General features: G+C 46.3%; 1 protein-coding gene across 2 annotated transcripts in view; it reads left to right on the forward strand.

The window, feature by feature from the left end:
- Positions 1-27,199, forward strand: part of LAMA4 (laminin subunit alpha 4) — a 96,479-nt gene that overhangs the window by 47,888 nt on the left and 21,392 nt on the right. For both annotated transcript variants that reach the window (XM_051613090.1, XM_051613091.1), the window contains exons 12-23: positions 1,668-1,784; positions 5,667-5,815; positions 8,062-8,203; positions 9,237-9,333; positions 10,320-10,436; positions 11,496-11,681; positions 18,099-18,238; positions 19,443-19,616; positions 20,522-20,664; positions 20,970-21,132; positions 23,156-23,289; positions 25,017-25,188. In XM_051613090.1, the coding sequence (XP_051469050.1) occupies positions 1,668-1,784; positions 5,667-5,815; positions 8,062-8,203; positions 9,237-9,333; positions 10,320-10,436; positions 11,496-11,681; positions 18,099-18,238; positions 19,443-19,616; positions 20,522-20,664; positions 20,970-21,132; positions 23,156-23,289; positions 25,017-25,188 (1,734 nt within the window). The remainder of the gene's footprint in view (positions 1-1,667; positions 1,785-5,666; positions 5,816-8,061; positions 8,204-9,236; positions 9,334-10,319; positions 10,437-11,495; positions 11,682-18,098; positions 18,239-19,442; positions 19,617-20,521; positions 20,665-20,969; positions 21,133-23,155; positions 23,290-25,016; positions 25,189-27,199) is intronic.

Here is a 27,199-nt window from a genome sequence, read left to right on the forward strand (position 1 = left end):
GCATGTCTCAGCAGGCCAAGGAAGAACTGGCTACTAAAGCCTAAGCTAGGAAGACATGTTACAACACAACCCCAGAAGCTTAGAATTCCAAGTAGCATGGCTGCTATAAATATTGTGGTGGGATTGCTCCACCTGTTATGCACTGATTTATAATGAGGAAGGACTTCATGCTCACCAAACTAATCCATTCTGTTAAAACAATAATTCATAAAGACTCTGCAATGCATTCCTGCCCTGAGCTGAGTGCATTCATACTGTCTTATCCAAGCTTTCTCTCTTGTCCTCTTTAAACAAAATGCATCACCATTTTGTTCAGGAAGAGCAGGTGATTGTCCTTGCATCTTCAAGCACACATCCATCGTTTATCTGCTCCACAACAGACACCTGGAAGCTGAGTTTCCTGCTTGCTGAGTGAACAGATTAGCTACAGGGCTACTGCAGGTTTCCCTTCTGCTCTGTTCAAAGGGAACATTTTGGTGTTTTGAGCAATGACTCCAGAGGAGGGCTCAGAGATCTGTCCCCTAGAGCAGAGAACGGGCATGTTTGTCTGTGAGTGCTGGTATTAGGCTAAAACCCCCTCTGGCTGGTGAAGAAATCAAAGTCTTAAGTTTCTTATCCCAAAAGTACCCAACCCATCAGCCATACAAAAAGACTCTTTTTTTTTTTTTTCCTCCTCCCAGCAGCTTTGTGATTCTTTCTCTGTTTTCTTTAGTTTCCTTTCAGGGATAAAAAAACAGAATGTCCCACTTAAAATTTTCCCTTAATGTATTTTTTCAGCAAGGAAGAAAATAACAATTTGGGACCGTCTTAAGAGAACTGTTCTCATTTCACTGTCTGAAATTATTTGGATTCTGGAGGAGACCAGTTCAGGGAGCAGTTTTCTGATCTGAAGAACAATCTTGCAAATTCAGGCCAGCTTCTGGGTTTCATAGCATCAGGGGCTAAGTTTTGAGCTCTTGAAATGGGCAGCACTAGGAGTTCATGCTGGTTCAGCAGAGAAACCAGGCGTGCTCTTGGTGAAACCTCCAAGCAGCTTGGGATCCTTCTGCACGAAGCCTCTTCTGCTGGTCTCTTCTGCTTGTTTCATCATGACAAGCTGCAGCTCCTCTTCATGAAGCAAAGCCTGAAGTGTGTGGCCACAAGTGCTCACTGCTTTGAACCAGCTGGGTCTTCATTATTCTTCACAATGAGAGCCAAATCTGTACCAAAGAGATTGGCCATATTAGCTTTACTATTGACAAGAAAAAGAGATCTCTCTACTGTGGATTTAAAAAAACCTCCAGAAAAAAAATGGTCTCTAGACCACTAGGAAAAAAACATGTTTAATTTGTCTCTGCTGGCAGTGCACAGAATAATGTTTCATTCCAGTCATTGCTCATGCTGTAGAATAAAATGAAATTAATAAATTTATTTACAAAAAACAAAAATTCTTTCACAAGGACAAGAAAATGCAAAGAGTCACATTGTAATATGGATTATAATAATCATTATTATAATAGGCAGCTATCAGAGATGTCTGGGGAAAATTTAGGCTTTAGATTTGTCTAAAATCTTTTCAGTTCATCCCTTCATCTTTTGAATTCACTTCAGCAAAAATGGTGTCACTGTGTTGTAGCACTGCACAGGTGGTTTGGGGGGGTGATATAATTTTATTTTTTTTTTTGTAGAAACAACAAGAGAAAATAAAAAAGCAGATGGATGAAGTGAACAGCACTCTGCAAAGTGCCACAGCAATTCTGGAAGGGCCACAAAAGGTCAGCTCTGAGCTAAGTGAGGTGATAAAGGTAAGTGCCTCAGAGACTTGTTTAAATCATATATATGCTTTTTTGAGCTATCAAGTTGTGTTATGAGGCCACTACATGAAAAGCTCTCCTCTTTCATACTGCTTCAATGAAGCACTAATGAACATTACCCCCTAAAAAAGTATAAATCTTCCTGGATGAAAAGCTCTGTACTTACATCTTACTTGGAAAATAACTTGGAAAAATAACTCCATTATCAGTACCCCTTTCTGCAGGCAGAGCTGAATGGAGGGTTTTGCTCTGGAGTTCTCAGTCATTTAATTACAAGCAGCTGCCCAAAGATGCTCTGGGAAAAGGCTGCAGTAGAGGCTGAATTCCTTCTCTCGTGCCTGCAAGTGAGCGTGGGAGAAGGTTCAAGATCCCAGATATCAGTGTTAAAACCAGCCACCATTAGAGTGTTAAGCATATGTGAACAGATATTGCCCTACAGAAATCCTCTTCTGGAACTGCAGACTAATATCCAGGGTCTTGAATGGGACTAAGAGCCATAGGACATCTTTAGAAATGTTAGGGGGTTGGATTTTATATGAAAAAGTGAAGAAAATCAAATGGGGATTTTGCTAACTAAAATATTTACCAAAGCTCCTGGTTTTTATATATTTTGTTTTAAAGTTTTGAGATCATGTAAGACAAATGAAAATTCTCCACAGACACTTATTATGGCCATGGTTGCCCACCTCTTTTTTTTAAGACAAAATCAAATATCCAAAGCTATTCTTTTTCCTTGAAAAAAATAATTTGAGAAGACAGAAAGAAGACAGCTTGCTTTGTTAGCTGTCCCTGGGTGATCCAGCAGGTTTTGTTGCTGGTTTTCTTTCCTCCTGAGTTTTGTGCAAACCAAATTGCTTCAGTTTCTCATTTTGAGACCCCCCCCTTCTGTGGGTCAGTTTACACACAGGAGACATTGCCACTGCAGGGAAGGAAGCAGCAAACATCCTGCACCTTCTGTCCTCATCAGCAATCAGTGTTTTCATGCTTCACTCATTCATCCTTTTTCTCTCCCTCTATATCTTCCTTTTATCAAGTATTTTCAGGCCACACTTCTAATCCTCAAACATTTCAGGGCTCATTGACAGGGCTTTAAACTAGGCTTGAAGGGGGAAGGGAAAACAAAGCCTGCTGCAAACATACCTGGGGTTTGCAGGATGGAGGGTGAAGGTCTGGAAGTCATAAAGGATGCAGGAGACAGGAAGCGCCTCAAGGGTATAAAAGAGTGTCCTAAGGGTAAGAGGCAGGTGAAAAGCTTACTCAGGTCTCTGAATTTTAGGAAAGCAAACTTCCAGCTCTTCAAGGAGTTAGTAGGTAGGACCCCATGGGAAAAGACCCTCAGGGACAAGGGAGCAGAAGAGAGCTGGCAGATCTTTGAAGATGCAAGATATACGAGTCCATGGGACCTGATGAGATACAGTCCAGAGTCCTGAAGGAATTGGCAGATGTAGTTGCCAAACCACTGTCCATGGTATTTGAAAAGTCCTGGCAGTCAGGAGAAGTCCCTGGTGACTGGAAGAAAGGAGATGTTAAGCCCATATTGAAAAGGGTAGAAAGGAGGAGCCTGGGAATTACTGACCTGTCAGCCTCACCTCTGTGCCTGGGAAGATCATGGAACAGATCCTCCTAAAAGACACGCTAAGGCACGTGGAGAACAAGGATGTGATCCAGGACAGCCAGCACAGCTTCAGTAGGGGCAAATCCTGCCTGGCTTTCTACAGCAAAGTGACTACATCAGTCAACCAGGGAGAAGCAGTGGATGTCATCTATCTGAACTTCTGCAAGGCCTTTGACACGGTCCCCTACAACATCCTTCTCACTAAATTGGAGAGATATGGGTCTGATGGGTGGACTGTTCAGTGGATGAGGAACTGGCTAGATGGTCACATCCAGAGAGTAGTGGCCAATGGCTCAATGTCCAGATGGAAAACAGTGACAAGTGGTGTCCCTCAGGGGTTGGTACTGGGACCAGTGTTGTTTAATATTTTCATTGAGGATATTGACAGTAGCACTGAGAGTACCCTCAGCAAGTTTGCTGATGACACCAAGCTGGGTGGTGTGGTCAGTATGCCAGAGGGATGGGATGCCATCCAGAGGGACCTGGACAAGCTGGAGAAGTGGGCCCAGGGGAACCTCATGAGGTTCAACAAGGCCAAGTGCAGGTTCCTGCACCTGACCCAAGGTAACCCAAGACATGAATACAGGCTGGGGGAGGTCACGCTGGAGAGCAGCCCTGTGGAAACAGACCTGGGGGTCCTAGTGGATCAAAAGCTGGACATGAGCCACCCATGTGCAGCTGCAGCCCAGAGGCCCAACCTCATCCTGGGCTGCATCAAAAGAAGTGTGGCCAGCAGATCAAGAGGTGATTCTGCCCCTCTACTCTGCCCTGGTGAGACATCACCTGGAATACTGTGTCCAGCTCTGGAGCCCCCAACACAAGAGGGATGTGGAGCTGTTGGAACATGTCCAGAGAAGGGCCACGAAAAAGACCCAAGGAGCAGCTCTCTGATGAGGACAGGCTGAGAGTTGGGGTTGTTCAGCCTGGAGAAAAGAAGGCTCTGGGGGGACCTTATAGCAACCTTCCAGTGCCTGAAGGGGCCTGTAAGAAGGCTGGGGAGGGGCTTTTTACAGGGGCTTGTAGGGAGAAGATAAGGGGCAATGGTTGTAGACTGAAATAAGAGAGATTTAGGTTAGAGATCAGGCAGAAATTCTGGAGTGTGAGGGTGGTGAGAGCCTGGCCCAGGTTGCCCAGGGAAGCTGTGGCTGCCCCATCCCTGGCAGTGTTGAAGGGCAGGTTGGATGGGGCTTGGAGCAGCCTGGGCTGGTGGGAGGTGTCCCTGCCCATGCAGGGGGTTGGAACTGGATGATCTTGAAGGTCCCTTCCAACTCAGAAAATTCTGTGATTTTGTGATCAGCAAGTTGTGTATTGGAGAGGAGGTGAACACAGGCCCTTTTGGTCTGCCCCACAAGCATTTCATTTAGGAAGCATGGCCAAGGCAGAGGGGCACTGCTCCTTGCCCAGACACACACATAGATAGTGTTGAGGTGAACTGATCTACAACTTAAACTGCAAATTACACCAACCCAACACGTCTTAGCCTGAGGGATGTCTCTGTCAAGCAAACAGAAAGGGGTCAGGGCCTGTTTTTCCACAATGTGGCACAGCTGACAGTTGAGCAGATAAACTCTCTGACCCTCTCCAGCAACTCCCAGATTGTGCCTGGCACAGGATCTGATCCGGGGCTATTGCCCAAGGAAGCAGGTTGGGCAGGAACCAAGCAGTGCCAGGGCCCCGCAGTCACTGGGTGCTGTACAAGCCCACCCACACCAGCACTGCCTAGTTTCCTTGGACAGAGATCATTTACAAGTCCCAAAAACTAATTTCTGGCTTAAGCCTTCACAGAAAAGAGGTAATAAAATTCAAAGAAAAAATAATAATAAATAAATAAATAAATGGTGGGTTCCACCTCCCAATTAAGAAGAACCACAATTGTTTGCAAAGATCTAGTTTAATTACTTCACCTGTTAGCACTTCACTCTGAAGGATTGGGAGCAATCATAGTAGATAGTAAGAAATGTCTCAGCTGCCTTCCTTTTGTATTTCACACACATCTCTCTAATATCTTTTTAAGTGACTCCTGGAGCTTTGGTTGTTTTGTATCTTCCTGCGTTTGTCTTGCCAGACTGATACTCATGGGACAGACTCTTTTGGATCTTCCCTCTTTTTTATCTGTTAAAAATGTAACACAGAACAAATACAAAAGAACAACACGATGATAATAATATAGAAGGTAAAATAAAACATAATAATCAAAAATACAGACTTGATTTTTTTACAGGTTTTGTCTTCTTTCCTTCCTTCCATGTTTTGTTCAGAACGTGTCAGGGTTCTACGCAGAAATAGATGGAGCAAAAAAGGAACTGCAAGAAAAACTGTCCAATCTGTCACTGTTTGATGCTGATTTGGTAGAGAAGGCCATGCAACATGCACTCCTCCTGAGAAGACTTGCTGATGAGCTGGCCCGGTAACATTTCACTTCAGCAGACTCTGTTCACACCAGAGCTGCTGATGGAGCAGCTGAATGAACTGAGAGCAGCAGGAGCAAAGTGAGATTAATCTGTCTGTAAATAGGCACTAAGCAAATCTCTGTGAAGTCAGGTATGGAAGGACTTGTCATGGTTCAGGGAGCAGAGCTGAAGTGCAGCTAAACAAGGTCTATTAATATTTCCAAAGAGCAAACATAGATATGAGCAGGGACACATACATACACGTGGCCCTGCGCGTGGCAGGGAGGTTGGAGCCTGATGATCTTTAAGGTCCCTTCCAACCTTCACCATTCCATGATTCCATGGTATCTTGCATGACATTCTCCCTGTTCTGATTTGGCATGTTCCTCTCTTTCTGTATCAAGACAAACAGGAAAGGTAGACTCCTGAAAAGTAAAACACTGCAGGTGGATTAAACGGGGTTTGCAGAAACAGCTCATGGCAGTAAGTTCATCCACACTGAAAAATGTTTGCATTGTGGGCCATAAAATGGTCTTTTATCCATAAAATGGATAATGTTTGTTCAAGAACTGGTTTACAGATGGAGTAGTTCTGATTCTCAGCAGGCTGTGTCCCAGCAAAACTGGCCTTCTGCAACACCAAGAGTCAGTGAGTCTTCCTATTTTGCTGGAAGATGATAAATGCATCAACTTTCCCCCAGTTTACTAAAAAGTCCCTTCCAGACAGATTTGAAACCTGACTTCATTTGCAATTGGGACAACCCGTGGAAAATCACTGCTGCAAATGAATTCTTAAATAAAGTATTTCACCAGATTCTACATTAATTAACACGGACATCTGCTTGTGGAAGATAAAATTACACTTCAAGCATAATATCTAAACACCAGTTGTTTCTTAATATTAGTATGCTCTAGATTGGAGATTGAAATAGAGAAAAAAAATAACAGATGGTTTTCTTTTTACAGTTGTTTCAAGCTGAAACTGTGTTCCATAATGTCACACAACCTGCAGACAGCCTAAAAAATAAGCAATATGCTCAGTCTGAGATCAGCTCACTGGGGGCAGCAGAATCCCTTGAAAGAAAACACCCCATATGGCCACCTTCATCCCTGCTCCAAAATAATTTAAAAATCACTCTCAGGCTGAACACACCAGGAGTTTCACAGAAAGCAAACAAAAATAATGTTGAAATATCCAGATGGAAATGTGCTGACTCTTTTATTTGCTGAGGAGATTGTCCTGCAATGAAAATCTAATCCTTTAAAACTTTGAGCCTGTCTTCAAATCCATCTGGTTTTATGGGTTTCATGAGCTTCATGAGCCTGTTAGGCTTTTATTTGGTCGAGTTTCATAGAATGATAGAACCACAGACTGGTTTGGGTTGAAAGGGACCTTCAAGACCATCCAGTTCCAACCCCTGCATGGGCAGGGACACCTCCCACCAGCCCAGGTTGCTCCAAGCCCCATCCAACCTGCCCTTCAACACTGCCAGGGATGGGGCAGCCACAGCTTCCCTGTTTCCTTTGCCTTAGGGGAATATAGCAGGAAATCCTTGCAACAACACTGGAGCTGGAAACTGAATAATCCCTCAGCCTGCAAGCACTGGGAAGCCCAAACACACGTGTAAATAGATTAAAATTTAGAGTTTATATGTAACATATACTCAGAAATCTGTTAAAAACTATTATTTATTCAAAGTTGCCAACAGCTGAAGGTTGAGGCCCAAAACAGCTGCTGGTTGGAATCTCCCCTGAAAAGAAGTTACAGCCTGATGACCAAATCAAGCCCTGCCATGCCAGCAAGGCCACCTTGGCATGTTTAAATCTAACTTTTTGCAGCATTTCATAAGTACAGACAATTCTGCATCTGATCCTCCCCCTTTCCCTGCCTACTTTTATAAAGTCCAAGCAGCCCAGTGTCACAGCTGCCCTGGTCACTGACACACACAGGTCTTTCCATTCGTGGCCAGGAGCTATCCCTAAAGATGGACAACTGATCCATCTGGGATTCTGCTCATTTATGGAGTACAGAACCTAAATTTAAAAAAGATAAAAGTAGTGGCTGCTAACTTAGATGTTAAGAGCAAAGTTCCCAGAGTTAAACCACTGGGAAGTACCTTCCATCCACGTAGTTTTCACCTGTTTCACTATATTTATGGGTGTGATTGTGTGGTCAGAATTCACACCACGTTAAGGAAATCAATGGATTTGAAACGACTTTGATTCAGTTTGGTTTCTTCCTCCTTTTACTCTCTTTTTCCCAGGAAACTGTACGGCGTTGATACCAATGGCTTGGTACAAAAGGCAATAAATGCTTCAAACGTGCATGAGAACATTGCTGGTTACGTTGCAGAAGCCCAGAAAGCTGCTCTGCTGGCACTGAACACAACGCACCGGGTCCAGGATGTAAGTGGTGTCCATCGTACCTGCTCTTACCTTGCAGTGCTTCAGGGACTTCACACACCTGAGTATAAAGAAAAAACAAACCTCAGCTTAACTTGTCAGCACTGAACTCCTCACTGCACGTGGCCTTGCAGTTCTAAAATATTTCATAAGCATTTTCTGCGGGTAGTTTCCAAGCTGTACACATGCTGCTTAACAGCAGCTTGTTAGTGGGATAGCAAGAGGACCTGGTTAGATTAGGGGAGCCTAAACTCCACAGAGCTGTGGGATTTGGAGTCCAGCTCTCTGCTTCCAACACACCAGTGGGGAGGGGAAGGCAGCTCCCCAGACAGTGCACGTGCTCCTCCTCACCCATCTGAGGGGACAGCAGAAATGAACAGCTCCAGCCCCTAACTAACATGGGGCATGAGTATCATGGAGCCATTAAGGTTGGAAAAGTCCTTCAAGATCATCAAGTCCAGCCATCTGCCCTACACCTCTGTGGCCACTAAACCACCTCCTGAAGCACCATGTCTACCCATTTTTTTTAAAACCTCCAGAGATAGTGACTCCACCACCTCCCTGGGCAGACTGTTCCAATTTCAGTGAAGACATTTTTCCTAATAACCAATCTGAACTTCCTCTGGCACAACATGACCCCATTTCCTCTTGTCCTATCTCTGGTCACCAGGGAGAAGAGGCCAACACCCATCTCACTACAACCCTTTCAGGCAGTTGCAGAGAGCAATGAGTTCTCCCCTCAGCCTCCTCTTCCCCAGGCTGAACAGCCCCAGCTCCCTCAGCCTCTCCTTGTAAGACCTGTTCTCCAGACCCCTAACCAGCCTAGCTGCCCTTCTCAGCACCTTGCCCAGCACCAGTACCACGTTGACTACACTGAAGTTGATAAAAGAAGTGAATTTCTGTGCTTTCTGCATCTTTGTTCTTTGCTGTTGTCTGGAAAACCACATGGAGTAATAGGTTGTCCACAATGAAAGACAACAAAGAGGGACAAGTGCTAAGCCCTGCTCTGACTTTCTTTTCTGGACCATCCTTGTAGGCTGCAGGTGGAATTGACACTCAGATCATTTACCATAGAGGTAAAAGTGAAGAACTTCTCCACCGAGCCATGGAGCTACAACGGGCAGCAGGAGACAGTAAATATACCTCTTCTCTACTTCCCCAGTCGGTTTATAATTTTGTACATTAAAATATGTGTTAAAAGCACCTCACTAAGGCAGAACTACTTCTGTAACAGAATAGTGCAGTGATCATGGAATCACAGAATCACGGGGTTGGCAGGGACCTCTCGGGACGCCCAGTCCAACCCCTGCCAGAGCAGGATCCCCTAGAGCAGATCCCACAGGAACACGTCCAGGTGGGGCTGGAATGTCTCCAGGGATGGAGACTCCACAGCCTCCCTGGGCAGCCTGGCCCAGGGCTCTGGGACCCTCAGAGTCAAGAAGGGTTTTCCCATCTCCAAGTTCAACCTCCTGTGCTCCAGTTTGTGCCCATTGCCCCTTGTCCTGTCCCTGGACACCCCTGAGCAGAGTCTGGCCCATCCTCCTGACACCCCTGCAGATATTGACCAGCACTGATCAGATCCCCCCTCAGCCTCCTTTTCTCCAGCTGAGCAGCCCCAGCTCTCCCAGCCTTTCCTCCCAGGCAGATGCTCCAGCCCCTTCAGCACCTCAGTGCCCTGTGCTGGCCTCTCTCCAGTAGTTCTTGTCCTTCTGGAACTGGGGAGCCCAGACCTGCCCCCAGTGCTGCAGGGGAGGCCTCCCCAGGGCAGAGCAGAGGGGCAGGAGAACCTCCCTGACCTGCTGGACACGCTCTTCTCAATGCCCCCCAGGGAGGTGTTGGCCTCTTGGCTGCCAGGGCACACGGCTGGCTCATGGTCAGCCCCTTGTCCACCAGGACTCCCAAGTCTTTTCCCCCCTCTTTTCCAGCAGGTCAGCCCCTGGCTTGTGCTGGTGCGTGGGACTGTTCCTCCCCAGATGCTGCGCTCTGCACCTGGCCTTGTTGACCTTTATTCGGTTTCTCCAGCCTGTCCTATGGCGTGTTAGATGCTCAATGACATACCTCCACAAGACAAAACTTGCCTTTCAGAACGCTCAGCTCCCCCCCTCTGTTCTCCCCCCAGGCCAGGATGTCACAGTGGCAGACACGGGCCGGCACCTCAACGGCACCTTGGCCAGGACGCGCGCCCTGCGGAGCCAGCTGCTGAGAGCCGTGGCGAGCATGCAGGCAGCAGAGGCAGGTGCGAGGAGCAGCTTCCTCTTTACCTTCACACACTTACACACTTAAGAGCATATTTTCTCTTTGCACACAACCCATGAAGTTGGCATTCAGATTTCTGTCCCGGGGAGGCCTGAAGGACGTTGGCTAAAACTCCCAGAGCTGGGCAGCAAACATCCCCGCTTGAACACATTAACCGTGGCATTCTCTTTTGCCACGTGAAGTTGTTCATATTCTTCTTGATACTCCTTACTACAATTGTCCTCTCCCATGTTACTCTTGATGTTTTCAGGGCTTGGAGGCCCTACAAGTCTGTGGATTTATTGTATTAATAATTAAAATCTAATTCCCATGTACATCACACCTGGAATGCAGAGTGCTGGGGAGGTAATTGCTTGTTTGACCTAATGTCACCTTAGCTTTTCAGAAAAGAGACATCATAGAGCATCCTGCAAGTATGTCTGAAGCTGTTCAAAGATGACATGGTCAAGACTTCTTCATTGACTTAAGCTAGAATTGTCTGGGCTTCACAGCCAGGACATCATCCCTGCAAAATGCCGCAGGTGTTACAAACACAGCATTTGGTAACTCCAAAAAAGCAGGCAAACAAACAAACAGAAACAAAACAAACAAGCAAACAAAATTACAGGTAGGGGAAAAAAATACACTTCAGTGTCCTTGGTTTCTATCCTTCAAAAATAGCTTCCGTGAAGAAACTCAACAAATACGTGCATTTTGTTTTAAAACCTTAATGAAAATCCAACTCCTTTTCCATCTCTGTTCCAACTTCCTTGGCTGTACAATACCCCTCAAAATACAAGGACATTGAGCATTTCTACCCATCTAGAATGGAAATGAGAATCTGTCAAATTTGAAGGCTACACCTGTAGACTAACCACAGGATTTATTTATTTTTTAATATTCCTTGTGCAAGTGAAAAGAAAACCAACCCAGCAAGGTGGGATCCCCGTTCCACAGCCGGTTGTAATCCCCTTTGCCTCAGCACTTCCCAAGTGGTGGTGATAGCTGCCTGGAACCTTTGGGAGAGCCCATTCCTTCCCATCCCCTCTTTATGTTGCAGTGGAGGCCAGGGAGCGTTTGGAGCAAGCTCAGCTGCAGACGGCAGAGGCTGTGAGTGCCACCAGGACAGTCACCCAGGCTACGGCGCCCATGGGCGAGAACGTGAAGCTGTGGTCTCAAAACCTGCAGGACTTCCAGCACAATTCAGCAGCATATGACAGTGCTGTGCACTCGGCTGGGGATGCAGGTATGGTGACCTCAACTTTGCCACTCCTTAGCATTGAAGGTCAGGGAAGCATCACAGCAAAATGCTGGATTAGTGGTTGACTTTGTGTATTAATTGCATGCACTTTTCAGAGAAGAGCAACCAAAATGGGGAAGGGGCTGGAGAACAAGTCCTACAAGGAGAGGATGAGGAGAGGATGAGTGAGCTGGAATTGTTTCGTTTGGAGAAGAGGAGGCTGAGGGGAGACCTCATTGCCCTCTACAACTCCTGAAAGGAGGTTGTAGGGAGGTGGGGGTTGGGCTCTGCTCCCAATTAAATAACAACAGGACCAGAGGAAATGTCCTCAAGGTGCAGCAGGGGAGGGTTAGAGTGGATGTCAGGAAGAATTTCTTTTACCAAAGAGTGGTCAGGCCCAGGGGGGTGGTGGAGTCTCCATCCCTGGAGATGTTTAAGAACCGTGTACATGAGGCCCTATAGGACATGCCCTAGTGTGGTGAGATGTGGGGGGGTTTGGTGTGGGTTCTTTGGTTGGGGTTTGGTGTGGGTTCTTTGGCTGGTTATTTTTTGGCTGGTTATTTTTTGGTTGGGTTTGTGGTTTGTTGTTTTGGGGTTTTTTTTTGGGGGGGGTGTTGACAGTTGGACACAGGAATCTTAGAGGGCTTTTCCAACTGTAACAACTCTGTGATTTTAACATTCTACCTCCACAAAAACATTTCAAAAATTAGCAGTTGTCTAGAGAATTGACTAAACTTTAAAACTTTTGGATACTTGGGCGTTTCCAAAAATTAAACACTTAAGGGCTGAATTGGCTCCTAAGTCATTTTACCAGGGTACCAAGGTCCCACTGAATGGTAGACAGCTCGTTTAAATACTTCTTGCTATTAAGAGTGGTGGTTTGGTTACTTTTTTTAACACTGAGAGGCATTGGAAAACAGGGCCCTTTTGTCCTCAGTAGCACAAACACGGATGAGAAATAGTGCCTAGCTTGATGAGCTTGTAGTCTAAACAAAGGGGGCAAAGAGGATTAGGGAAGAAATATAATATTTAAGCAGGGAGATTGCTGGAAAAGCTTGTAAACATCACATTAATTCCACTTTTATTACTGGGGAGGAGGAAGAATAAAGAATGGAAGGTTTGTTATGAAAAATATAGGTAAATATAAAGACAAAAGAAAAACTGAGCCTACAAAACTGAAATGAAGATGACAAGAGAGAATGGAAAAAGAGGCAAGGAGAGTGAAGCTGGCATGGAGTGACTGGTGAAAGAGGGAAAAGAACAATTAGGAAAGAAAATATTCAATCTAGAAGCGAAAATATTGGGAATAAATAATTTAGGACAACCATCATTTGTTGCTCAATGTATTCCTGGCTCTGCTCAAGAGGCTCAATAATCCAAAGTTGTTGATGGCTGAACAAGTAATTTCCTGCATTTGTTGGATGATGTTCCATCCCCTGCAGCACAGTTCAGTGATGTCCTGCCTCCTGAATGGGCCCCAGAGAAGGTCCATAACTCCACCCACTCTATCTCCAGAAAGCCTGAATCTCAGATTTACTGCCCAAAATCCCTCCTCCTTCTATTAGGAGCTTTGCAGCTTCAGTGTCACTTGACTGCAGATGGTGTTACCAGTGCCCAAACCAACATTGCCTCCAGTGCCCCAAAGCCACCCTCTTCCCTCTAGACCAGGGAAACACCTGGGTCATGTTCTTTCCTGAATTCAGTAATGGATAAGACCAATTTTTTGGGTTCCATTATTCTGAATATCCATTTTCAGTGATGGACAAGACCAATATTTTTGAGGAAGTGAGTGCTCCCAAGAACTGGTATAAAAGTGGTTCCTGCCACAAAAAGAAATTCACTGCTGGTCAATATCCCAACTTCTGGCTGCAGAATCAGAGGCAACTCATATTTAGAATCACAGAATCATAGAACCATCCTGCTTGGAAGGGACCTTGAAAATCATCAAGTCCAACCATAACCTAACTCCCCCTACCATAACCTGATTTACCCATTCAGTGCTTCAATCATGTCCCTAAGCACTGTATCTACATTTCTTTTCAACACTTCCAGGGATGGTGCCTCCACCACCTCCCTGGGCAGCCTTTTATCCAAAGGGAACACTGAGCCATTCCCTCTGGGCAAGCTCACTGCTGGTCCCTGCCCAGAGCTCCAGAAAGGGGCACTTACTGGAAAAGTAGCAGGGCTGGGAAATGGATTTGATGAAGACAGAGCTATGGGCTCCAACTCCCATTTGAGAGAATGTACATGTGGGTATGACTGGCATCCAGGGAGGGAAGGGGATGAGGAAAACATCTAAGAGAAACAGTCTGCCATAGCTTACACATGAAGGGTTTGTTTCCATTCACCTTTACACTTGATTTACATGTAACATTTACCAGTGCCAGATTAGCAGGGAGAGCAGCAACACAAGCTGCATTTGGCTCCTCATGCTCAAAATGTCAGCAGACATTCAGCATTCAAAAAATCTGTTCATTCTAGCTGCTATGCTGGAAGAAATCTTTCCAGTAGAATTTGATAGACTCCATCAGAGTGGATAGACCTGGGATGGCCCAGCTCTCCCAGCTGGCTCTGCTCTGCAGAAGGCATCATGGCACAGCATCACTTGTGCTGCACAGCTCTGCTTCTGAGTGATGTGCCTGGGCAAAACTCCTTCCCTGTGCTGGTGGGTGTGCAGGCAGGGAGCCACCCTGAAAGTGCAGATCACATCAGGGTGCCTGGAGGAGCCACAAACTGTTTGAGAGCTGCTGACATGCAAACTGCAGCAATGTGTGTCCTGCTGCACTTGTGGAGGCAGCTTTTCCAAGTCTTGGAAAGTCACTGCAGTTTATCAGCAATATCTTTTGGTGAAAAAAGGATGTGGGTTGCTTTATACTTTCCTCATAAGTCAGGAAAAGCCCTGCAAGGGGCAGGGGAATAGCAAATGTATTTGAAATCCTACCCATTGCTCCCTTTTAATGTGACTCTGTGCCTCTCTAAATAAAAATTGGTTTTATATAAAACTATTACATGCATTTATAATAAAGTATAAATTATCCACCATGAGGGTGGTGAGAGCCTGGCCCAGGTTGCCCAGGGAAGCTGTGGCTGCCCCATCCCTGGCAGTGTTGAAGGGCAGGTTGGATGGGGCTTGGAGCAGCCTGGGCTGGTGGGAGGTGTCCCTGCCCATGCAGGGGGTTGGAACTGGATGGTCTTTAAGGTCCCTTCCAACCCAAACCAGTCTGTGACTCTGTGATTCTGTGTCTGGTTTGCCTTTGAATAAAGCTTGCACTTGATGTTTAAAGGGCTGAGAGCACGTCTTGGCTGGGCAGTTTGTCTGAGAACATTCTGTGTGCCCATTGAGCAGGGAACTGGTGGGCTCCAGAAGGGAGGACAAAGGACAGTTTAGGAAGGAAAACACAGAAGGAGAAAGTGTCTGGAAGGTTATAGCCAAGGAATTTCCTCCCTGACACTTCCCCTCACATTCTTTGTTGTGTTTTATCACTAGGTAAGACCAGGTTTCCTTTTTCAGGCATTTCTGGAATTCAAAGACTAGATTTTAAAAAAATCAATATTCTTCTGTGTTGAAGAATGTCACTCTAAAGGATAACAGGAAGAGATTTATGGTGGGATTTTATACCAGTACTAGTAGTAACAGATGTTAGCTTTTTGTTTGTATGTCCCAGTGGTGTTTCAAGTTTAATACCTCGAATTTCAAACAGATGAAAAGCCAGTTTTTCAAGACATCAGATCAGACACAATTCCAATTCATTTGCTGATTATGAAAAAAAAAAGGCAGTTGGAATCTGCTAAATCACTTTCTGAGCCTGCATTATTATTTTTTTCTTTTTACTTTAAGAATAATATGGGCTCTTTTCAAATGCCATAGAATGTTCATTTCAAAAGGCAGAGAAATATTTCTGTAAGTTGATTACTCTAGTGGTTACTTCTTTTAAGTAGAAATTTTAATGCATTCTGGAATTAATGTGTTACCCAGAGTTCATGGTAGGTTTTTGAGGATTTGCAAAACTAATGGCATTTTAATGCACAGTAATCTTTATATAGAATATCTGATTAGTGACCCCCAGCATGTAAGGTATTGCAGGACTTGATGGGAATAACTGGAGAGGGTAAAGCTCCATCTGGCCCACTCCTACGCTGGCCTTGGAAAGTAAAACAGGTGAAAAAAACCAAGCAGAGTGCAGGACTATGGCAAACACAGGTTTTCACCCTTTCCAAGTAGAGTCAGGACTTGTAGGACTCCATGGCTTGGAGCAGCCTGGTCTAGTGGGAGGTGTCCCTACCCATGGGGTGGAACTAGATGATCTTTAAGGTCCCATCCAATCCAAACCATTCTATGATTCTAGGATCTTCTCATACTCTGGATTGCTCTGCATGAGGCTGAGAAGCTGCTGCAGTTTTTAGTCACAAGAGCACTGGCAAAGTGCTTGGAGGACACTCCTCCTTCCTCCCCTTCCCTCCAGCCTCAGTTCCTCCCAGGGTCAGCTCCCCTGCCTGTCTTCCTGCTCAGACATGAGGAACAACCTGAGGGGAAGAACACAAGAGCAGGCAGAGCAAGTTGACAACCCCTACACTGTAACTGCAAACCCTACAAATCTGCTCTTAACATTTATAGTGAATCTATGTCATTAAAAATTAACTCTGAATTCTCAGTCTTTCTGACACACACGCAGCTTGTGGCTAAGGCCACATTTCATTGATCCAGCTCGTTGTACCTGCATCTAATTAAAGATGAAAAACGATGTGATGTGTAAACATCTCCCAAAGGGCAGGATGTCATTGGCATCTGCTGTGATTATAAACAAAAAACAAACAAATAAATAAAAATTATAATCAAGGGTAGTTATTTTTCTTTCTTGGTAATTTTTTTGCCTGCCTATCATTGTGGGAAAGGACTTCCCTCCCTTTGGACACACCACAGCACCTGCTCTGATAGCAATCCCACCTGCAATCCCACCTGCACATGTACCAGAGACACAGCAGGGAAAGGCAGAAGGTCCAGGGCTCTGATTCCTGCCCCCTGGCAGATGTAGGCAGGAGAGCTGAAGAGGTTCCCACTCCCCAGGGCAGGTGAGCAGCACAACGTGGCTGCACATGCATCAGCAGCTGAGGGTTGCTGCTGGTGTACAGTGCAGACCTGCTGCCACAGCCAGAAAGCAGGATGGTCCTTCTCCATGGAGTCCTGCTGGGCAGTGAGTTACCACGGGACAGCAAGGTGCCCTTGTGGCCAAGAGGGCCAATGGAAACCTGGGGTGCATTAGGAAGAGTGTGTCCAGCAGGTCGAGAGAGGTTCTTCTCCCTCTCTGCTCTGCCCTGGTGTGGCCACATCTGGAGTGTTGTGTCCAGTTCTGGGGTCCTCAGTGCAAGAAGGACAAGGAGCTACTGGAGAGAGTCCAACGGAGGCCACAAGGATGATTAGGGGACTGGAACATCTGTCTGGTGAGGAAAGGCTGAGAGACCTGGGGCTGTTTAGTCTGGAGAGGACAAGACTAAGAGGGGACCTGATTAATGTCCGTAAATACCTGCAGAGTGGGTGTCAGGAATGGGCCAGTCTCTGTTCAGTGGTGCCTGTGACAGGATGGGGGGAAACGGCACCAAGTGACAACACAGGAAGTTCCACCTCAACAGGAGGAGAAACTTCTTTCCTGTGAGGGTGACAGAGCCCTGGGACAGGCTGCCCAGAGAGGCTGTGGAGTCTCCATCCCTGGAGACATTCCAGCCCCACCTGGACGTGTTCCTGTGGGATCTGCTCTAGGGGATCCTGCTCTGGCAGGGGTTGGATGCAATGATCTCCAGAGCTCCCTTCCAACCCCACCGCTCTGTGAGTCTGTTTCTGTTATCAGGCTGTGCTGTGACCCTCAGGCAGCCCCATCAGCCGTGCAGCCAGAGCTGCTGTCTGGGTGATCACCCTTGGGAGAAACACTCAGCTGAGAGCTGAGGAAACAAGCTCCTCATCTCCCCTGACATGGATCTGAGGAGCTCATGCACCAGGGCTCCCAGATGCAGTTCCCAGGTCAGCTCCAGATACCCAGTAAGAGGCTGAACAAATCATTCGTCTGCTCCAGTTGCCATTGCTGTAAAATTGGGCTTAACATTTATTTACCTTGAAGGAAAAGGTTAAAATCAACATTTGCAAAACTCCCTGAAGAAAATATAACGGAGGTACAACCCCATGGTGGTACCTGGGGGTCCCATGAGAAAGTAGTCTCCTTTGTGCAAACCTTTATTCCAAAAACTTGTGCAATACTGACAAATCACTGCCTGTTCTGAAACCACTGCCTCTCACACCACAGCCAGGACTTGTTCTTCAAGAGGAAGGAGATAAGGGAGCCAACCTGGCAGGGTAGGGAAGGATTTTCCTGCAGCAAAATCAGTGTTACAAAAAGGAAACAAGCCAACTTGTCACTTCTTTTCCAACTTCAGTGCAGAAACTTACAGAAGTCTTCCCTCAACTCCTGGACAAGCTGCGCAGGGTGGAACAGAAGGCACCAGCAAACAATGTTTCTTCCAGCATTCAGAGGATCAGAGAGTTAATTGCTCAAACCAGGAGTGTAGCAAGCAAGGTAAAACTGCTGGGTGGGACTTGGGGCTACTACTGCTCATCACCACCTGCATCTTCCTAGGAGCTCCATTTTATTGGTCTATGTCAGAAGCCCAAACCTTGACGTGATCATCTCCCAGCAACTGGATAAACAGAGCATGGGAGAAGTCATTAAAATCTTGACAGCTGCTATTTGCCAGCAAGTCACATTTCCCTGGTGCTCGTGGCAGAGCACAGCTCCTGCACTGGCTGTTTCAGTTCACTGGCACAGTGTTGAAGGTGGCCACAATACCAAAACCACTTTAAGCTAAAACTAACAGCTCATTACTCAGCTGGCAAAATTAGTTACAAGCAGTAGTAATTACAACAAACTTCTCTGGGATGACAGGATTTCTTCTGGTTTTATTTTCTTTTAACTAATTTTCTGCAGGTAAGAAAACCTTTGGTTCACACATATTTAGTGAAGAGACACACTTGTATTATACATCAGGTATGAGGGCTTTTTCTGCAACACCAACTCTGGTGTCAAAATTTGAACCAGTATATTTTAATTCATTCAGAGAAATAAAAAATTCAGTGCACTGTTGTATGTCCACAGTGCTGGGATGTGCTGGCCATACACACCACTTCCAGAAAAACAAAAGTAAAAATCCATGAGTCTGTGCTCAGTGCTTGACTGGCCTGGAAATGCATTTCATCATTCAGGCACCTTGTGCTTAAAGCTGGGAACATGCTTTCAGTTGCCTTAAAGGCATTTTAAAATAAAATTAACGTGGTTTAAAATTTTGTCAGCATCTCACATACACCACTTTAACTCCAGTAACACAGCAGGATTATTTGTGAACAGAAAACTGGCCATACTGCTCCCAAAGCTAACAGGTAAATGGTGGGTAGAAGTTTTACAGCTCGGTAAGAATTCCATTCTGTGCCACACATAATGATGTAGCCTTTGTTCTATTAAGCACACACCCCCCTGAAATTCAATTTACTTTATGAACATGCTTGAGCACAGCTAACTAATTAATTTTAAAATTAATTCCCTTCATCTTCTTTCCAGTGTCTTCCAGAAGTGATTGTTATAAACATCCAAGTCTCCACTGCCCATATTTAGGTGGCAACTCTTCTCTTGCAGTAACCAGGCTGCTCTGAGAGTTCTTGCCCATTTACCTCCCCTAATGTCCCCAGGCAGCAATAATGTGTCTCACTGAGCACCCTTGCAACTGCAGGTCCAGGTTTCCATGATGTTTGGAGGACAATCAGCTGTTGAAGTCAATCCCAAGATCAACGTGGAGGAACTGAAATCTTTCACTTCCATGAGCTTGTACATCAAGTTTGAAAAAGACAACCCACAACTGGCAGCATCTCCAGACAGATTCATTTTGTACCTTGGAAGCAAAAATGTAAGAGAATAACCCAGTTCATTTATATATATGTGTGTGTATGTATTTATTTTAAAAGAAAATGTACATAGGTTTGAAGTTTATTTGCCCTTGGTTTTTCCTCTCTCTGTTTCTCCATGCTTCAAAACAAGAGGCAACTACTGTATGGCTGTCATTGAGTTTGTGATCAGCAAAGAGCAAGTGTTCCCAAGACCCCTGCCTCCTCTTGTAACCCCAGAGGCTTTTGGTGACACTTTTTGCTGCTGACAGTGTCCATCCCAAACCTCTGAGGCCACAGGCCCACAGGATAAGCAGGGTTCTTTGCCTGTGGCTTGTGCTGCAGTTGTACACTCTGTACATTGTGACTTCGAAACACCTTGAAAGGGCATCTACAACCTGTAAGTGGTGTGAAATAATTGCTCTTCAAATTGTCATTCCTAAAGGAAAAAAAAATCACAGTCCACAAGCCAGGTATAATCCTGGCGAGCTGTTCCTTGGGCAAGGCAAAGGGGCAGGCTTTTCATTCTAAACTTTTCTGAAAAGAATGTCTAGTGAATATAAACCAAGTGAAACCTCTCCTGGTAGAATATTTAATTGCTGCCTCATACCTGGGCTTTAGACAAATATTTCTTCCTGTTTCCTGCACATGACACTGCACACTGGACACTGGTGAACAGCTCCCCCTGAACACAACCAATCTGAGGTCAGAAGACATCTGATGACCTTGTATTCACCTCAATAAAATTAATTTTAAATAAAATATCAGAGGCTTTTTCTGTACACTTTTATCTGGTGAAAGAAAGTAATTAGAGAATGAAGCTTTTGTTTAGTAATTGTATTTCAAGGTGTCATGTAGTTAATCAAAGCCCATCTTATGCTAAGGTTCTGCATCCAGGCTCTGACATCCTTCTCCATTGGTGTTTTAGGCAAAAAGCTACATTGGTCTTGCAATTAAAAATGACAACCTTGTGTACATCTATAATCTGGGGGGCCAAGATGTGGAGATACCTCTGGATGCCAAGCCAGTCAGCACGTGGCCTTCTTACTTCAGCATCATCAAAATTGAGAGGTAAAGTGGTAATGTACATTTCCCCAAAGTCAAGCAGGTAATGGAAAAAATCCAACAGACCAGGCTGAGCCAGAACTGCTCCTCAGTAATATTCACTGCCTGGTTCTGCTGAAATAAAAACAAATTCTCTTTGATTTCAGAGTCAGGATCCAAGGGGCCACAGTGGGGAAGAGAAAGTTCTTTTGCCCCACAAAGTCCAGTTTTCTACTGAGGAAACGAAAACCCTTCCTGGAGTTGGAGGCTTTCTTGTTCTTTTTGAGTGCAGCCAATGCAAAACTCTCTTCTCTTGCAATTTCCTTCCACAGGATTGGAAGACACGGAAAAATGTTTTTAACTGTGCCCAGTCTTAGCAGCACGGCTGAAGAAAAATTCATCAAAAAGGGAGAGGTTCTTGGTCCTGGCTCTCTCCTGAATTTGGAACCTGAAAATGCTGTTTTCTATGTTGGAGGAGTGCCTCCAGACTTCCAGGTTGGTCAGATAAATACTCTATATTAAAAATTAAATAAGGTGAACTTATCCTGCCCTGCTTCCCTTTAAACACAGGAGTAGTTAGCAAAGAGAATGTCCTTCTTTAGTCATTTGTCACCTTAGGACTCTGCCTTTTAGCTGTAGTGAAAAATCCTGTTTTCTCCAGCATATCATGTCATGCAGTAAGACCATCAGATTCCTGTTGGCTGCCCTTCACTTTCTCTGAAATGCAATCACAAGAAAAAAGCCTGCCAGCTGTTAAGCATAAATGAAGACCTGTTAGCCCTGTGTAACAAAGTTTGTAGGCTACCAGGTTTTCTTCAATCCTAATGAGCTGTTTTCAAGCTTCTCTTTTACAATGGTCACAAAAATGAAAATTAATCCTGGGACAGTGTGGAAAACTGGCAATATAGTGATTTGTTTGAATTTGAATTATCATTGTTTAAATCCAGCCCCAGAGCACCATGAAGACTTGCCTGGGAGAAACGTGTGTGAGGGCCTGGGAGAGACACTGGCTTCAGCCTGGGGCAGCAGGGATCAGCACCTCACTGATCTGCTTCTGTGAACACACCAGGCCCTCTTTTGGGATTTAGAAATTATTACAATTATTACCTTGGCTGTGAAAATTGCATGGCTGAGTGAAAATGTACTTAGAAAGATTAAATTCTTTCAGCTAACTGTAGCAGGTGCTAAAAACATCCAGCTACTGCTCCCCCAGCAGCCCTCCTCATCCTATAAAAACAGAGATCAACTCAATACACTTCTGAATTCCTGAGCTTTTGTTGCTGTGACTACCAGATATTTGCCTTGGCTTGAATCTTAGATAACTGAGGCCTGGGGGCAAACTGCCTGTGAGCAGGACTGAGGACTGAGTCACAGTTGCACACACACACACACAGATGAATCCAGGAAATGATCTCTCCAGGTCTGTTCCAAGGGAAAGGGAAAACTGAAGGAAAATGGGAAGAGGAATGGGAAGAAAAGGACTCATGGAATTATTTCAGAAGCATATTGGTGTCTCCTCCCTTAGGAACAGACGCCTCACATTTTCAGTTATTAACATACAGTCTTATTTGCTAAAAATAAGGCTTTTGCTGCCCTGTTACATCCTTTCTAACCACCAAACGTACCACTCAGCCACTAGAAGCCTCCTACTTCGTGTCATTTAACAGAATGGCAGAAGAAACAAAGGAAAAAAGGCAACATTCATTTACCAAATGTATCTGTGCTACAGATAAGAATCTCATTTTCCCCCACAGTTACACACTCTGCCTTGCTGCATGCCCATGATTACTGCATCATAAGCCAAATGGAAACGCTGAGAAGCCAGTGAAAAGCTACTGGCAGTGACCAGACTGAAGCACAAGAGATGTTATTGATATCACACCTGCTCCACGGGGCAGAGTGTCTTAATATCAAAAGAATTATTCACTGGCTCTCTCAGCTTTATTTGTTGGTATTTTTCCCCTCACCAATGTGGCCATTTAAATTCCATTTGCTGTGACCTTTGTGAAGAGAAGCAGTTTCCATACCCTGCTAACTCTTCAAAACAACACCTGCTGAGGATTAGCCACTGGCACCCACTTGGAACCCAAGCCTCCTGAGTTTAAAGATCTCTCTCATTTCTCCACCCCAGTACCACCTGATGTTTCTGGCAGTGAAGCATGTCTGTGCACTGGATGGGAAACACCTAGGGAGAGATTCAAAACAGTCTGCAAAATCAGATCAGTCAAACCTCAGCCCTTTTACCCTTCTTCAAGTGTGCTCCTTCCAAAGCTGCAGAAGCAGTTCTTGTTTGCAGCCACCCTCCCTGCCCTGATGTTCTCCCCATGTTTGTGCTCCACTTTGACACCAAAAGGGCCACCTCAGGGTAAGGACTGCAAAGAGCATTCCAAGGTGCCATCATCCCATCCGTTTCAAAATGTGCAGAGCACGGAGAGCAGGCTGCCCCCAGGCACAAATCCTGGCATGACTCCCAAAGGAAGGGTGTCAGCTGGCTCCTCTTGCTTTTCCCTCTGCACAGCTCCCCCCGAGCTTGGACCTCCCCGGCTTCATCGGCTGCCTGGAGCTGGCCACCCTGAACGACCAGGTGATCAGCCTCTACAACTTCAGGCACGTCTACAACATGGACACCACCAGATCACCACCCTGTGCCAGGTAGGGGACAGTCCCACCCTCACTGCTGCTCTGCTCTGTTGCAAGTGCCAGTCCCAGCAGGTCCTTCCTGTTCCAGGACACAAACGGGAAGGTGACACTGAGTTGTCCAGAAAGAACTTTGCCACTTCTAACTCCTAGTTATGTCAGCTTATACACTGACACTGGCCCAGGTTGCCCAGGGAAGCTGTGGCTGCCCCATCCCTGGCAGTGTTGAAGGGCAGGTTGGATGGGGCTTGGAGCAACCTGGGCTGGTGGGAGGTGTCTCTGCCCATGCAGGGGTTGGAACTGGATGATCTTGAAGGTCCCTTCCAACCCAAACCATTCTATGATTCTATGATTTGCTGCTGCCTCCATCAGCTCTCTCACAACATTCCTTGTGCCTCCAAAAGGGAAGTGCAGTGGGTGTCCACCCTGCTGTCCCAGCTGGGCCATGGTGGAGGGAGGCTCCCTCCTTCCCCACACTGCCTGCCTCGGACATCCTGACTGGAACCCTGTCCCAGCAAGAGACAGAGCCACAGCCAGTCAGCTCCAGTGGGGCTGCTAAACTCTAGTGCAATCTCACCCCTGGCAAAGCCAGGATGGAAGTTCCCTCATGCCATACGCCCTTAAACCCACCACAGAGAATCCTCAGAATTACATTCATTAACTGGGAAATGAAGCCCCTAAAGCAGAGGAGAACATCAACCACAGCATTTGTCCAGCACAGACATGAGCTGGCATTGTGTTGATCCCAAGGCAGCAGCAGGAGAATCCCTCTACACAAGGAACAGGAGAGAACCCCCCAGCTCTCACAGGCTGTGTTGGGACAGAGCAAGTAGTTGCTTCCCACGCCAATCCCATGGAGAGTGCAAAGTGCTGCTCTTCAGGACTGGAGCATCTCCCTGGTGAGGAAAGGCTGAGGGAGCTGGGGCTGTTCAGCCTGGAGAGGAGAAGGCTGAGGACAGACCTTATCAATGCCTACAAGTGTCTGAGGGTGGGTGCAGGGAGGCTGGAGCCAGACCCTGCTCAGCAGTGCCCAGGGACAGGACGAGGGGCAACGGGCACAGGCTGGAACATGGGAAGTGCCCCTGAAAGATGGGGAGAAACTTCTCGGCTGTGAGGGTGACAGAGCCCTGGGACAGGCTGCCCAGGGGGGCTGGGGAGGCCCCTTCTCTGCAGATATTCAACCCCCTGGATGCAGCCCTGTGGGATGTGCTCCAGGGGGTCCTGCTGGAGCGGGGGTTGGACTAGATGATCCCTGGAGGTCCTTTCCAGCCCTGACAGTGCTGTGGCAGTTCCTGCAGGCTGCTCCTGGGCTCCCCAGCAGAGCCCGTGCTCAGCTAAAGGCCTTGGAGAACTTAAATGGGTTTCTGCACAAACCAGGAGAGCTTGGAATAGAAATGTAAGAGTAACCTTGTAAGGAGGAGCTGGTGTTGGCCTGGCACTTCACAAGGACAACCGAAGAATGTTCCTGCCCTCTACATGCTACACAGGATAAGAGCATGAGAGCTCAACGTACTTTCAAAGGTACACATCATTTTTCAGGGAAAAAAAAAAAAAAAAAACAAAAAAACAACAGAAAGAATTTTAAAGAAAAACCCACCAGCCTCACCACTGCCAGGGAGAAGGAGCAGTTCAAATTATTTCAAGAAAGCATTTTAATTGCTAAGGCCTTTAAATTTCCCCCAGTTAAAACGGGGCTGTGCCAAGTGTTGCTTCCCTGCTCCTTGTGTGGTTTTTTTTCACAGAAACAAGCTGGCTTTCACCCAGAGCAGGGCTGTGAGCTACTTCTTTGATGGCTCTGGCTACGCCGTGGCCAGAAACATCGAGAGGAGGGGAAGGTTCAGCCAAGTGACCCGGTTTGACATCGAAGTTCGAACCCCCACAGACAACGGATTGATCCTGCTGATGCTCAACGGGGTGAGTACCCAGGCCTGCTCCATCCCCAGCACCCCCAGTAGCACACACTACCCAAAGTGCTTGTGTCCATACATTCAGCTTCTGGGAAGAGGAAACGCTTTGTGTTCACCTGGTGTGTGCGGATATGAGGAGGGAACCAGGACTTGCTTTGCAATGGGCCCAGGGAGCCAAAGCCCTGTGTTGGACTCTGCTCCCATCTAGAGAGAGGCAGGATTCAGAGTGGTCACCCCCCCGTGGTGACACTTCAGAGGGACCCCAGTTGAGCCCAGTAGCTGCATCTTTATTTCAAGATGAATGCACAATCAAAGCAATAGGAAATTTCTGTGAAGTAACTCCCACAAAACAGCCACTTGGTGGTATCTGCCGCTTTAGAACCTTGTCTCAGTGTGTGCTAGAGTTGAACACCTAATAAAGTTACTAAAAGTGGAAAATAGCCCCAAAGAGAAAGGCTCGATCCAAATATCACCAGCTTTTCAGAAGTCTGAGGGTGATGCAAACTCTGCAAGGGTTTGAAGTAGAATCCACACACAAATATCCTCTCAAGACAAACCTGGATTTTTTTGTCTTTGGGCATCTCCACATCAAGCTCCCAAAATCTGTGTGGAGCACAGCTTGGTAGAGCCACAGAGAACGTCTCACTATGTAGCTGCTGTCCACAGACACTTCTCCAGACACCAACATGTACCACTGCATCAAGCACTTACAGGAGAAAAACCCACTTGTATTAGAAGACCTGCTCTCTAGTGTTTGTCTTTAGGGTAACTTCTAGGGGAGAGCTGTGGGCAGCAGCTGCTCCACAGCAGGGCAGCCATCACTAACCTTTGCTCTTAGAAGGTTTTGGACTGAGCAACTGCTGCTAAAAGGTTCACAGCCCCTGCTGCAGATCAGCTGCCTTCCTCCCAGCAGAAGTGCCCAGAGGCTTGTCAGAGGTGTGTGCACGTTGTGTGGTGCAGTGGCAGCTGCAGGGAGATGGATGTGAGCTGTGCAAGACCCTGCCTGCCATGGCACTCTCAGAAGGGCCATGTGAGCCAGCCCCTTAACCAGCTCTGCAAAGACACTTCATAAATATTCTGCAGGCAACCCCTGCCTGGTTCCTTTTCAAACTCGAGCTGCTCAAGGAAAACCCAAGCTGCAGATTCCTTTCAAAGCACTGGATTGAAACCAACTCGTACTACTCTCAGTAATGATCTGAGGGTGGACTCGTTTCTGTCAGAGGCAGCAGCTCTTGCCCTGCAGTAGTTTGCTGAGAATCATTGTTCCCATGTTTCCATAGACACGGGAGCAACAGCATGAACAGCAGGAGAAAAGGCAAACATTAGCATTAAAAACATTAACCCAGATACCCAGTTGCTGTGAACTGTCCTTTCTGCTTCTTTATCTTCACATTTAGAACAAGACTGATTCTATGGTGCAGATCTTCATTTCAAGCACTCCCCAAGGATTTTCTGAAGTAGATCTGCTCTTTTTAAAGCTCAGGTCTCCCAGCCACGGGACAGCAGGCAGCTCATGAAGCAGGAATAGTCAGGAAATCCAAGAACCAAATCCACAGCAAATACACTCTAGCTGTTGCTCAGCCTTCAGCAAACACACCAGAGCTGTGCAAAGACACAGCCCCGAGCAGCTACAGGCAGGGTGACAGAGGCTGCTGACGCAGATACAGCCATTCCAGCACGACGTTGCTCCTTCCAGTAGAATATCTCTCATCTGGGGCATGTGGTATTGCTTGGACAGCAGGAAGATGTGTTTGCATCAGGAATATTTTGCTGGGAACCAGTACTGACATCACTGTGCCACCAAATACTGTTCTTACAGGGAAGCAGTCACCAAGGGGACACGGCTCAGTGCTGGACTTGGTAGAGTAGGGTTAATGGTTGGACTCCATGATCTTGATGGTCTTTTCCAACCTCAGTGACTCTGTGATTCTGTGAAGTCTTCAAATAAGTGCTGTTTACCAAAGAATTATGTCTGCATGTGTGCATATGCACGTGTAATATATATGCAAAAATAATCC

Source organism: Apus apus, chromosome 3, assembly GCF_020740795.1.
Source record: "Apus apus isolate bApuApu2 chromosome 3, bApuApu2.pri.cur, whole genome shotgun sequence".
In the NCBI taxonomy this organism is placed as follows: domain Eukaryota; kingdom Metazoa; phylum Chordata; class Aves; order Apodiformes; family Apodidae; genus Apus; species Apus apus.